We start from the raw sequence: 14,640 nt of genomic DNA on the forward strand, positions 1-14,640 counted from the left end.
GTAAATCGATGACTGACAGCTCTGCGACCTTGTGTACAACACTCTTCTGCCTTGTGCCATAGTTGCGTATGGGAATATAAAGGAAGAGTGCACAAATGGTCAAGGACAGTCACAACGTGACTGCTCAGGAATCGTAGACATATTGTTAGAGTCGGTAAATCTGGGATGCTTCCGTTCGTAATCCAACGAATTCTTTCTGACCGCTGCTGTTGGTGTCTAGGCGAGTGGCCTCCTATGGTTGCAAGAAAAAAATTTTCCATGGTCTCAATAATCAAAAGACATCTAGAGAAGTTACTCAAATTGGATATTGCATTCACAAAAAGGTAAGTAAAAATAGAAATGCTAATAATTTAATAAGAAAAATAGTAATAACTTCCTTTTTTATCTTTCCAGACATTTATTACCTACATGCGACTTAATTTGCCTCTCCTGTGAAACCAGGAAATTATATTTGATGGTAAGTTCGATTAATCCTGTTCTCCTTTTTCTTTCTCCTACTTCATCAAATGTTCTAGCCGATACTTGTGGTGGGACTACGGTCGGCGCTTTAGAAATGAACGTAAGTTGTAGTTTTAATTCTATTTCGTAGTTTTCGTAATTTTGCTCTGGAAAATGAGAAAAATTATGAGAACCCTATTTATTTATAAACTTAAATTTCATAATTTATAACCAAAATTTAGCTAAAAAAAACTTTGTAAGTATGGCTTGGGATGGACATTTCAAATTTAATTTTATTTTTAAGTTGTTCATTTTTATTCGTATTTTTCTATTTCGCCAATAATCCTACATAATGATATTTCACTAATTCATATATTTTTTCTTTTCCTTTATGACTCAAAAAACTGGAGAAATTGGGTTCAACCCTTACCCATTCACACAACTACACATCACTCAGGAAGGAAAAGCTGTCCTACAGCTTGTTAAAAAATTCGGGAATACTAAAAGGACATTTCGTAAGTAGAAATTCAGGTTAGTCCTCTTAACATTATATCTTAAATAATTGTAATAAAATTTGTACTTTTTTTTTTAATTCAGGTACTACTACTACTAAATTCAATTGGATCTTCCGGAACTCTTTGAAAATTCAGGTGAGTATTGGAAAAATTTAAACTTAAGGTAACTTTAAGTTAAGTTAAGATAGAATTAAGAGATAAATTTTAAATATTTCCTGTGCATACGTAGCGGATTAGTATTTCATTTTGAGATCTCCGCTTTATTTTAAAACTGAATTTAGATTAGCTAAATCAAGAAAAAAACAAATGCATAAATAGAAGAAAAATTAATTTCTTCAATTCGTAAGCATTTATTGCTTCAAATCCTTAGCGTGGCTAAAAATGCCAATGGGATGTCCTTTATCATATTCTAAGAGCGCAAAAGGCATTTCCCAACTGGCTTAACAATGCAGAGAACACATCTTGATAAATTTTGATCAAGTTTAGCATTCTAATGATTTTCCCAGATATGCTCGAATTGCTGATAAAATAGATTGATTTACCCGCTCCGAGGCATTTGCTTGCGGAGAGTGAAACGCAGTTTTGGTGTGGTTTATACCAAAAAGCTTAATCATATCTGAAAATTCTTTGCTAATAAATTGTTTCCCATTATCTGACACAATAACTTCTGGGGTTCCAAATTTATGAAATACTTCACTAATTAAAAACTTAACTACATTTCTTGAATTTGCTTTGGCCATGGCTTTTAGCAAAACGTATTTTGAAAGGTGGTCTACCACAATGAAAATAAAACTGTTTCCCGTTTTGGTTCTGGGATAAGGACCTAAGAAGTCTACATAAATTCGTTGAAAAGGTCTTTCTGTAATAGTCTCGGCTCCCATAGATGGACGAAGAGTCGAATTGGCTGGTTTTGTCTCTTTACAAATATCACAATTTTGTACAAAATTTCTAACTTGAGTGTTCATATTTGGCCAGAAAAAGTACTCTTTTACCCTACGAAGAGTTTTGTGGAAACCTCCATGAGAAACTTGTGGTGGACAGTGTGCTTTTTCAATGATTTGCTGGGTCAATTCGCTGGGTACCCATAACTTCCAAGCGAAATCTTCATTAAGGGGTATTCCGTCGTAGAATTGAGTTCGTTTATATACCAAACCATCAACCACTTTTAGATCGGGAAGTTGTGAAGAATTGTTTTTGATGGTTTCTATTAAGGCTAAATAATCGTCTGCTTTAAAAGCTAAGGAATCGAGATCGATTAAGGTCTTCACATCTAGAGAAATCTCCTCCATATCATATCTTGAAAAAGTATCAGGTACTATATTCTGGGTTCCTTTACGGTGCTCTATTTCAAAACAATATGCCTGCAACTGTAGGCTCCATCTAGCTAACCTTCCGCTCAGATCTCGATGTGACATGAGCCACTTTAAACTGCTATGGTCAGTTATAACTGTGAAAGGCATCAATTCTATATATGGCCTGAATTTCTTAATGGCCATCACTACTGCCAAACACTCCCTCTCAGTCACCGAGTAATTTTTCTGAGCAGAAGTCAGCTTTTGCGAAAAATAAGCAATGGGATGCTCTCCACCCTCATCGTCTCTTTGAAATAATACTGCTCCTATTCCCAAGTCTGATGCATCGCTCTGAACATAGAAGTGTCTGTTAAAGTCTGGGTGTGTCAGGACAGGACTACTTACAAGGGCTTGTTTCAGTTTGTCAAATGCAACCTTGGCCTCCTCTGTGAAAGTGAATCGTTTTCCTTTCTTGAGGGTTTCAAAGATGGGAGCCGCAATGGTGGCAAAGTCGGCAATGAACCTTCGATACCACCCTGCCGTACCCATGAAACTCCTCACTTGCTTTGCTGTTTTCGGGTATGTAAACTTCACTATTGTTTCCACCTTTGCCGGATCAGTTTTAAGTTTGCCACCTCCAACAATGTAACCCAAGTACCTAAGCTCTTTGAAGCAGAACTTCGACTTGGTTACATTTATTGTGAGTCCTGCTTTAGCCAAACAACCTGCCACCTGCTCTAGCAATCCCATGTGAGTGTCGAAGTCTGGCGAAACAACCAAAAGATCATCCAAGTAGACGAAAACTCTATCACGTAGTGCGCCAGGGATCACTTTATCCATTAAACGGCATAACCTTTGGGCTGCATTGCACAGACCAAAGGGCATGACGGTAAATTGGTAAAGCGGTCGTCCCGGCACTGTGAATGCAGTTTTCTCTCTACTTGAAGGATCCAGTGGAATTTGCCAGAACGCATCCTTCAGGTCGACACTAGAAATAAAATAGGTATCCCCCAGCCGACTGAGTAAACCTTCTATATGCGGCAATGGATAGGCGTCCTTGACCGTCAGTGCATTGAGTTTGCGAGCGTCCAGGCACAAACGGTTCTTTTCGCCCCTTCGGACTAGAGTAACCGGATGACTCCATGGACTCTCGCTCTCTTCAATCACACCTAGCTCTATCATCCTATCCAATTCCGCATACATAAGTTTCTGCACAGCCGGGGAAACGGGATAATGCCTATCTTTCACCGGGGTTGCATCGCGGGTGTCGATTGAATGGACCTCAGCTTTAGTCTTTCCCAAGCCATACTTGGTAAAGCAAGGAAATTTGTCCTTCACTATTTGCAAACGAACTCGTTGCTCCTCGGACAAAGAATGGCTGTTAACATCACTGATCTCCGGCTCACCACAGAGACTCACTTCCTGGAGTGACAAACCGTCCACCTGAGCAAACATTTGGAAACGTTTCATGAAGTCTACCCCCAGAAACAACTCACGGCTCAGAGAAGGAACAAGATAGAATATGATAGGATGCTCCTGCTTTCTAAATTTTACATTAGTCGTCACCCTGCCAACTATTTTATGTGGGCTTCCATCTGCTGTTTTAATAAAAGAATGGAAATGCTTAATTTCCAATCCCGCTCTCTCCACAAAGCTAAGGCAATTTTTCCCCAGACAGGAAACGGAGGCTCCGCTATCTAGCAATCCCTCTATTTCTTCACCATTGATATGCAGTTTGGTATATAAACGATTATCTTCGCCTTCAAATAGGGTAGCCGAGGCTATTTCCTGACGAATGCGTCTTCTCCTCTTATATCGCTCTCTAGCCTTCTTAATTTTATTGGAAACTTGACCAAAAATTCTTTCTCTCGCCTCGCAATATTCTCTTACTCTGATATGAAGTGGTTTCAACTCTCTCAATCTCGGTTTTACTTCTGACTTTCTACTTTCTTGCTCTACATTCTTCAAAATAGAAACTTTAATACTGGAACTACTACTACTCTGCTCTGGGCTTAAACTGGGGTTGACCTCACCTGCCCAGACTGAGGTGGGTTCCTGTGCCGGTTTCCCTGACACTTCGGACAATCGGGGACGGTAACACCTTCTTGGCCACACCTATAGCAGAAAATCTTTCGAGGCTCCCGGCACTCCATCCAGCTATGACCCATAACACCGCAGTTCCAACATTTATACTTGGATGTCATGGTCACGGCATCAACTTCAATATCGCCTCGAGGTTCCTCTTCCATCTGCCATTCAAGCTCATGCACTTTCTGTGGTGTGTTGTAGCGTTGCTGTCTTTGGGTCCATACCAGATTTTCGGCTTTCTTCACCTGCCTATAAAAATCACCCAAGCTATTTATCTGAGCCGAGAAGATCATTTGGGCTAAAGACGGCTTAAGGTTGCCTCTCATTATTTCCACTATCTCGTGCTCCCTGTATGGCGACTTTTGCTGTGTCCGTAGCCGCAGTACATCATTATAAAAATCTTCAAAATTCTCATGTGGTAGTTGACGCCGATTTAAAATCTGCATTTGAAGCTGGAATTCATTTTCAAATCTTTGGTATTGCGCCAACAAAGCACTTTCCAACTCCTTCCATGTGCGAAACTGGACCAATTTCCGGTGGTTCCAATACCAATCGAGAGCTGGTTTTTCCAAAAGTTGGTGAAATTTGGTGATCAATACTTCATCAGGGCAATTATAATCTTTTTTAAGTTCACCCACTCTGAAGATGAATTCTTGGACGCTCATGGTTTTGTCGGTACCATCAAAAGATACTCCCCATTTCGCCAAATTAAAACGCCCCGAGATTTCTGAGATGATACTGCTGGGATGTGGACTGGTATGTGTCTCGTGTGGCTCTGTCCGCATGCCTCTGCTGTAGATATTAGGCAACCTCTCGGCCGGCAGTATTGTGTGAGTTTGGACTCCGGCGACTGGTGGTGGTACCGATAAGCTGGTTGGTGGTTGTGCTGGTGCACCACTTGATGTGAACCCTGGTGGCGGTTGGTTAAAAGGACCAAGTGACAACGGTCTAGGATCGTGAATCGGTGGTGGATTTACTCGCTCCGGATATGGTAGTGTGTAACCCCTTGCTAAATTAGGCTGCTGAGACGTTAAGCCTGACGCCAATGCATGTGAAGACAGAATGACTGACTCCCGGGATGTGCGCGCTGGTGCATGTGGTGCCGCTGCTGGCATCGCCAAGCCGGCTTGTGAAAATACTTGATTAGTGCCGTCATTGTCTCCCAACAACGAACGCTTGGCCGCTTCAGCAATTCGAGGTATCAGAGCTCTCAATCTTTCTTCTTCCTGTTGACGGTACTGCAATTGGGACAGGGCGATGGCAGAATTAATAATTTCCCTGACTCCTGCGCTGACTGCTGGATCTGCTGGCGGGACAACTGGTCTATTCTGCAACCCGGTCAAAACACTATAGTTTGGCGAGGCAACGCTTCCATGTGACCAAAAAGACGTGTTAAACGAGTTAGCGGCCTCTTGCATGCTTAATGGAACTGGTGGCGGTGCCGATGAATTGGACATTGATGATGAAACACCTTGAGCTGGGACGTCCCCATGTGCTAAATGTGCGATATGAGAAGCAATGGGACCACTATGCGCGGCAGTTGTAACCTGTTGTGCGTTAGAAGGTGCGCTGTGAACCGCGGTAACAACACTGCTTACGGCTGTAGATTCGGAAGTGGTTACCACCCCATTTTGCCCTAATATCGGTCTACCTGCCAAACCTGCACTCGCAGCTCTAGTAAGAGGCATATTGCTTTTTGATATAACCAAATTAGTAAACAAAAAAATTCAGAAAAAGCGATAAAAAATCAAAAAGAAATCTGTCAAAAGAATTTGCTCGAAAGTAAACCACACGGTGGTTTGAATTAAAGAAAAAAAAAATAAAAACAATTGTGGTAAGTAAACTAAAAAAATAAATTCAATGTAATTCAGTTCTTTCACAATTAATTCACACTTTTCACTTTTACAAATTCTATTATCCGGCAGAATAATTTTGATGAAAATAAACTGGAAAAATTCAAATAATGTTAGGTGGTGGATTTCTGGTCAAAATAGTGGTAAGTCAAGGTCAAATAAACTGTTTCTGTATGAATTTTAATATGTTTCACTTTTTACAGGGATTTGGTGAGCTACACTGGCAAAAATAGAATTGAAATGGACTGAAAAATTAAAATGGAATAGGCGGCTTACTCAGACCTCCCTTAAAAGATTCCATGACAATACGACCAATGGTCGGAAGCCAAAATTGTCGCAGGACCGAATGGAAACTCTAGGTAAGTCTGAGATCAGCTACCAAATTCCGGGTACTGAAATTAAATATAGACAGAAACTAAAATCTAAAAAACCCAAATTAACAAATTCGTTTGAGAATAACAATTCATATTTGCGTAGCAGCGCGTCACCTGCCTTCTTATAGGCTGCTTGGACGGGTCTCCACAAATGAGAACTGATAAACCAGACGAATTTCTTCAACGATATAACTTTAAGAAATCTGAAATTTTAACTTTACTAAAATATGAAAGTTTATTAAAAAGCTAGTGCCATTAGAAGTATTAAACTAGAACGACTAAGCCACTAGAAAAAAAAATAATAAAAATCATATTTTTCCCAAATATAAATGATGTTTACCTGAGTCTTCGATGAAGCAACGCGTCAGGACTCTTAATTAAACCTAGACGGGACTCATTAAAGATTCATGGTAAACACATTTACACAATACGACTAAAAATTATTAAAAGCTAGCATGTCTCAGGCCCCACGTTGGGCGCCATTTTGTAACAACCGTGTTCAAGAAAAACGAAATGAAATCGCTGTGTTGACCATTAAGTGGCGTTGCCGGTATGCTGTCGTTTAGCGCGGCTATGGCTCGTCGGATTGGGGGTTGGTTCTTGCCACTTGCAGATCTTTTCGGTTGAACAAACAAAAAAAATCATACCGGACTTCAAACTAAATCAAAAAGGGGGTAAAAAGAAGCCTGAAACATGTCAACAAAAAAAATTAAATAGAAGAAAACGTTCACCTAACTGCAACCAAATCCCAAAATAACATTAGTTTTCTTCACAGAAACAGTGCTCCTGGCGGCTGACCAGCCAGGAGATAGCCCTCCCTCCGAGAACACCTCTCGCCATGACGTCTACTCATACTGGACGTCCCAGGTCTGACCCTTGACTTACCATATTTTATCCCATCCCCATCACCTTTTTAATAGGGCTTTAAGCCGAAGACATTTTTATCTTTTCAGGTTTAATCCAGTACCTATTTATTAAAACTATATTACATATTTGGGAAAAAAAACAATTCATTCCATCGTAATTTGAATCAAAATCTAACAATTTACAGCGAATTATAATATAAAAATTTCAGAAAAAAACAAAGAATTGCCAATAAAAATCAATTTTCGAAAGTATTCTTTTCTTTTTGTACTTTTAGGGCTTAACGGCGGGCACCCAGAGTGTAGAACCTTGACGGCAGCTTGTGACTAAGGCTTTTTCCCAAAACGTAAGTATGTACGAATTAGTTCGTGTTTCAGCTTTTTAATTATATTCCTCGGTCAGAATGTAAATAATAATTTTCTTGCTTTCAATTCCAGATGAGGACGAACAAAGGAATGTAGGTCGATACCACATTAAATCGACGATCTAAACAATGCCTGGTAACCTAACCTTGAATTGAGCTCAGTTCAATGTCGCGTACCTGCATACCAACACAAAGTAAGTAAAAAATTTAATATTAACTCGTTTGTTCACCCTTTTTAATTTATTTATTCTTTTCAGGAAAAACCGCGGAATTTAATTATGTAGCTTAGTCGTCCATCTGTCTGTCCGGAGTTAAATAAGTTTCAGTGTCAATTGGGAATGATACCAAGCCACGCTGGAGCAGCAATGGCGTAAACTCTGCGCCTCCCTCGATGGATTGGATGGGCGATGGTGTGGCTTGTAGGCTCCAATTCTTCATGAATTTTTAGGTTTAAGATTTATATTCATTGCTTTAGAATTTTAGTCAATTGTTTGGGTTTTTTTTTTCAATATTGTTAAATTGTTTTCAAACTTTGTTTAATTTTAAAAAAGGTTCAATTTTCTTTTAATTTTCAATTTTTTGAAAACTATTTGTTTTGTTATAAATTTCCTTTCAATTTTTAGCCTTTTTTTCGTTTAATGTTGCTTAATTATTTAAAGGCTTCAGATTTTCTTTAAAATAGTTTGTATTTTGTGTTGTTTGTGTATGTGTTTCAACAAATAAACCAGATGAATTCACTTCTCAAAAACTTTGGTTGTTTTTTTTTCTTCGACGGTTACAGGGAGCCACGCATCCAATCTTCTTCGCAGGCAAAATCAAAAAGGGACGAAATTTATCCATTTAATCAGGAAGAAAAGCTCCTGTCATCATCTTTTATTCTTTTGTATATACTTTATTCCAATTCTCTCAGTCGTGTTTTGTTTGACATTATTCACAATAAGTTCAAAGATATTGAAAAACGATTAACCACCTGATTTGATATTTCACGTGGCATAGCAACATTTCAGGCACTTTAAGGAACAACATGTTCACATTATTATTATTTTTAAACAAATTAATCTAGGGCATGGATCTTAGAATCCTTCATATCCTGAATGGACACGAACTCGATTCAGAATGTCTTCTGATTTTTCATCCTTGCATTAGTCTTAAAATGTACGTGCATTCTATGGAAAACGTGTGATATACTTCTCAATTATTTGTTGTATTCTCCCAAAAAAAATTTCAATACAATGTCAATCCAATTGAAAAAAAAATTAAACATTTTGAATATTTTCAATAATAATGTAGGCTTAAATGAATGAATAACGAAGGTGTGAATACACAGCATCCATACAAAAATGAGCATGGTACGATCAACGGAAAATTCACTTTTTACTGCATTTTAAAAATCTGCATATTGAAAATTGAAAATATTTTGTTTGTAGACTCTGAAAATGCTGAATAGATTTTACTGACATTTTCACAGAACGTCATAAATTGCCCTGGGAATAACATATGCTATATAAACTTCTAAAATTTCCCGAAGATGCGGTGTTATAGCATCGAACTTAATCATACTTCAAAAATTATGAACATGTAATTTGTGTATATCTTAAGTACAGTTATAGATACCGACTTCAAATTATTGCTGAGTAACGTGAGTGCAAATACGCATCATCAACACAACATGACCGCGGACAAGGGAAAATGCACACCTCATTGCATTTAAATCTATACGTAGAAAATAGAAAACTTATTGTTTTTGGTCTGAAAAACCACTAAGCAGATTTTACTTATATGTTCATGGTAAGTCAAGCGATCCCATCGAAGTAACATAGGTTAGATAAAACTGAGGAGTAATAGTATCAAAAGTATTCACACATCTTAAAGAATGTACATACATACATATGTCGAACATTTTCTATGGGTATATCTTACGGTAGCGGCTTGAAAATATGGTTGAGTAACATGGATACAAATACTCATCATCCGATGAGGATATATTTTCGAACGATAAGGATATGTATGTATGTATAGTGAAATAAAAATTGTGTAAAATTGAAAAAAAATTGACATTATAATTTTTCATTTTTGTCAGTTTGTGAAAACAAGTTTATTTTGAACAAAATCAAACAAAATAGTTCCGTTCCAGAACCTAAAAGAATCTTCTAATTTTACAAGTTTTGCAACTTTTTACTCGAAAACCGTCCCTGAACCCACAAAACTGGTAAAACATTGAATAAAATTTAAGAGAGCACAAAACAAAATGGCGTTCTCTTTGTAAACTTTTTACTCGAGAAATTTGGCCGAGTAAAAATAGTAAAAATGAATGGCTACTTCTGATTGGCTGTTATGTTGATTTTGAAGTATTGCCATCCCGAACTTTTCAAATTATTTTGTACTCTGTATATAGGACGCTTACTAATTGATCATATCTAAGTTTTAATTTGATAACTTCAGTAGGGGCAGCGAAGCGCCACGGGTCCCGCTAGTATAGATATATTTTTTAAAACCCATTTAATAATATTATTATTTAATTTTTTGTAGATAATAAATAATTTGATAAAGCAGAAAAAATTTAGTTCTCAGTTTTTTGAAGATGCCCCAAAATGCGCGGCATCTTCAAAAAAGTTTTTAAGTTATTGGGAAGGGCATTAAAGAGACCCTAACCCGAAATGACTTACCCATCCTTCCAACTAATCGAGGTATTAGAAGGTTGTAATCCGAGTAGAACGAGCAAATGTAAACGAATTAACAAAAAGGTAAGGACATTGAAATTTAACAATCATATAAAACAGTAAGAGGCACCGAATATTAACATATTTATCAAATGTGCATCCCAAAAAGTCCCTTTTTTGAGGCGTAATATGAGTTAAGCGTTTGGAAGAATAGAAGCAACGCATTGCGTCATTGAAAGCCTTGTGAACGAGCTTCATTCTGGTAATAGTTGTGTCAGAAAAAGAGTTCAATACAGTAGAGTATGGTTGGCATAACTAGAGAATGAATTAATAATTTTTAATATGATTTCGTAAGATTAGTTTATACGTGAAACAACTCGATCTTTGTGATAGGAGAAGTCAAGCTTATTAGCATTATACTTTACAATTAATATAAAATCGCGGGGAGAAAAAAGCATTGCTTTTGTTTTGGAAGGGTTAACAGACAGCTTATTTGCAGTCATCCATTCTCTAATTATAGATAGAGTGTAATTAATTTTGGCTATAGCATATCTATTGAGTCGATGTTGCTTGTGAATAAAATTTGAGCATCGCCAGCAAAGCGGAATGGTGAGCTATAATGACACAGGGAGGAAAATAAATCATTAATGTACAGCATAAATAATAATGGTCCAAGCACTGAGCCTTGCGGCACACCACTTCTCACCGAGAGTATACTGGATGTTACACCATTTACGAATACATATTGCTCTCTCTTTGTCAGATATGAGGATATCAAATGACACGCACTGCTTTTCAGTCGGTATATTGTATTCAGTTTACGCAACAGTGTACCGTAGTCCAGCCGGTCGAAGACTTTCTCCATATCAATAGATACAAGTACACTTTCATTGAGATCATCAAATGACTTTCTAATGAAATCAGTAAGTCCAATGAGCAAAGTGGTTGTACTTCTATGTCCGCGGAAAGCGCATTGAAAATCTGGCAGAAGTCCAAAAGTTTAAATGTGTTGTGACAATTGAAGTTTTAGAACATGTTCTACTACCAAATTTCATGATTCGAGCTCTAATTTTATAAAATGTAGTTCCATTTAGCACATATAATTTCCATGAGTACTCACCTCAACCATACAACAAAACTTCATGCATACCCCGATCCTACACCCTCTCTATGATTCCAAATCCAAGTTTAAGGATTCAAACCCTCTCGGTTCATCCACAATTGAAATTGTACCAAATTTTGTACACAGTAGTACACACTTTCAAAACTTCCTATATACTTTAATCCCACACAACCACAGTGATCCTAAATTTAAGTTTCCCGATTCCAACTCTATCGGTTCACCCACAATTCAAATTGTACCGAATTTAATACACAGTTGTACAAATTTCCAAAACTTAATACATAACTAAATCCTACACCATCACAGTGATCCTAAATCCAAGTTTCAGGATTCCAACTCGACCGGTTCACCTACAACTCAAATTGTACCAAATTTAGTACACCGTAGTACAAATTTCCAAAACTTCCTATATACCCCAATCCTACAACACCACAGTGATCCTAAATCTAAGTTTCACGATTCCAACTTGATCGGTTCACCCACAATTCAAATTGTACCAAATTTAGTACACCGTAGTACGAATTTCCAAAACTTCCTACATAACTCAATCCTACACCTCCACAGTGATCCTAAATCAAAGTAAATTAATTTCTTCAACATAATCCTGACTCCAAATTTCATAGTTCCCGCTCTATCGGTTCACCCAAATTCAAATTGTACCAATTATGATACGATTTAGTACTTTTCGTACACATAAGTAACAAATTTCCAAAACTACGTACATATCCCAATCCTACACTCCGACAGCAATGTTAATGTCAAATTTAGGGATTCCAGATCGATTTGTGCCTCCGAATTAAATTTGTACCAAATATAGTACCGTGTAGGACTTTTCTTGCACATAATACGCTTTCAAAACCATCTCCTTAAATAGATAGATGTACCATATTCGCATTCCAAATTTCAAGTTTTTAGCTCTATCCATTCACATGTTACGAAATTGTACCAACTTTAGTACATTTTAGTACTTTTCGCATACTTATAGTTCGAATGACCAAGAAACTTGTTGCTATATCTTTTCTACACTCCATCATCAGTGACCCTCATTTAAAATTTAAGAGTTCTAGCTCCACCGGTTCGCCAAATACAAATGGTATCACATTTAGTACTTTTCGTACCGTTCTAGTACGAATTTCCGAAAACCCAGCCTCATCTGTCACCTTTGGACCAAGAGTGACCTTCACCCAAAATTTGAAGATTCTAGCTTCTTCCGAATAAACCGAATAATAAAACCTGTGTGTAATTCCGAAAACCATAGGATGAGGTTATATATCGGTCGACAACACCGACTGACACTCGATTACTTGAAAATTTCTATATGTATTTTCTTTGTCATCTATGTAGGCAGTTAGATATTTGGCTAATATTAACGGCAATTATGTCAAACAAAAACAAATGCGGCAGTATTGCCATTCATAACTAAGGAGAGTTCGGCGCTTAAAAGAAAAAATAAGACAAAATAATCGATTAGTTTAGTTTTCCAAACAATCGATTATTCGTTTAGTCGAGAGTCGAGTTACGTATCCCTGCTCCATTGTTTGGCCAGTTGAATTGGAAATTTCTTACGAATAGTACGGTTGCGGTTTAGCTCGGTGTGTTGTAGTTGGCGTTTTTAGTGTGCCGCCGCCGCTTTTTTTGCATGGGCAAGTTTGTTTTTTTGTTTTGAACTTTCCCATTGAGAAAAAAGTGAACCAAAACAAAAAAAAGAAAAACCAATACAACGAACGCAGCTGTTTTTCTAAATGTATGTAAATACATTAGAAAAAAAACGCGAATGGACATCAAAAGGAACGACAAACGACAGTACAAAAAGCAAAACGTTTCAGATATACCAAAAATTAAAAAAAAAAATTGATAGAAATATTTTGCCATAAATATGGAACATCGTAACGAAATTTAAGTGCAATGAGCTTGTCAGCAACATTACTTAGATATTTGTAGAACGGAGTTGATTAACAATTCCCCCGGCAATGCACCACTCACTCCTCTTCCTACTTTTTGTTCCTATTTTTTGTGTGCTTTTTCATGAATTGATAATTTGCAAAATTATTGCAATGCAATAAGTAATGAAATGAGCAAGTCGACGGAAAAAAGTAATTCCTGTGTATGTTTGTGTGAATGTATGCGTGAAGAATGCTTTGCTTTTGGGCATAGTTGAAGAAATAATAAAAAGACACTTCATTAATTTGAAATCAAATCGCTTTAGAGGTGACCACTAGCTTGTTGACTGCTGTGTACGTCGCTTATATTTTTATTTATTTGAATGGGCGCTAAATTTACTTCAGTGGTCAATAAGATTCTAAACTGAAATGTGTACTTTTTATGTTAAGGAATTTATTTAGAAACAAAGCAAGAACATTTATAAAGCCTGGAGATAAAATACATTTGAATTTGTAGCGAATATTCGGAGATTTATTTTTGAGATTTGGCAGTTTACCACCTACATTTGAAATAAGACGATGAAGGGAATACTTCGACCGTTTTATTCGCGCAAACTTGTATTTGGCAAAATCGTTATTACAATTTTTGGCTTGACTCTAGTTTAGTAAAAACGATCAGATTTTTCAGAAATTTTTTCCAGAGGTAAGTATTTTTACCCTAATTATGGGGATATCTTTTTTTCTTGGGGGACGTACCCGGTTATTTGAACCGGAAGTTCGGTTATATCCGGTTCTACGAATTATAAAATGGGTATCGTTTTTAAGGTTATAAAAATACCTTTCCATTGAGTGGTGATATGATGGGGTTATTCCAAACCGTTTTGAGATACAGTCAAAAAACTGGGTTTTGGACCCCGACTTTATTGAAAAAACCCCTGACTCAAATTATGGTGGTTGTATCTGTTGTGGATCAAAAGATATGGGCCTTAGAACCCTACAAAAACAAGAAAATTCTGTCGCGTAGGCGGTGTTGGTATCTGTCCGTAGAAGAAAGTCTTCAATCCCCAAAAAATATTCTATTTAGGAGTTTCTGTCGCATAGCCGGTATTAGTATCTGTCCATAGGAGAAAGTCTTAAATCCATGGCCGAAGGCCGGTCACCAAAAAAAAAAAACTATTCTATTTAACAA

The 14,640-nt window shown here is 37.2% G+C and overlaps 1 protein-coding gene and 1 long non-coding RNA gene across 3 annotated transcripts; one reads left to right on the top strand and one right to left on the bottom strand.

The window, feature by feature from the left end:
- Positions 1-1,230: 1,230 nt before the first annotated feature.
- LOC133330877 (uncharacterized) lies at positions 1,231-6,021 on the bottom strand. Its single transcript, XM_061539279.1, has 3 exons — positions 4,439-6,021; positions 2,651-4,346; positions 1,231-1,239 (listed from the first exon to the last, which is right to left on the bottom strand). Exons 1-3 carry the CDS (start codon positions 6,019-6,021, stop codon positions 1,231-1,233), a joined length of 3,288 nt encoding a protein of 1,095 aa, XP_061395263.1.
- A 550-nt stretch (positions 6,022-6,571) lies between these two features.
- Positions 6,572-8,368, top strand: LOC133330879 (uncharacterized). Of its 2 annotated transcripts, XR_009754363.1 has the most exons (4): positions 6,890-7,152; positions 7,702-7,770; positions 7,862-7,982; positions 8,046-8,368. It is a non-coding gene; the product is annotated as an uncharacterized LOC133330879 (long non-coding RNA). The 2 variants fall into 2 exon arrangements; XR_009754362.1 differs by lacking the exon at positions 8,046-8,368 and having other exon boundaries at positions 6,572-7,152; positions 7,702-7,982.
- The last annotated feature ends 6,272 nt before the right edge of the window (positions 8,369-14,640 follow it).

The sequence above is a fragment of the Musca vetustissima genome, unplaced genomic scaffold, assembly GCF_032173495.1.
Source record: "Musca vetustissima isolate MV318-11 ecotype Yass unplaced genomic scaffold, APGP_CSIRO_Mvet_v1 utg44575, whole genome shotgun sequence".
Lineage (NCBI taxonomy): Eukaryota > Metazoa > Arthropoda > Insecta > Diptera > Muscidae > Musca > Musca vetustissima.

What these genes read in the sequence shown, in the direction of transcription:
- LOC133330877 (XM_061539279.1), bottom strand. Translation starts at nt 6,021, where the DNA reads ATGCCTCTTACTAGAGCTGCGAGTGCAGGTTTGGCAGGTAGACCGATA. An exon ending in GCCGTGACCATGACATCCAA is followed by an intron (nt 4,347 to 4,438) that starts GTATAAATGTTG and finishes GTGGCCAAGAAG; the next exon opens with GTGTTACCGTCCCCGATTGT.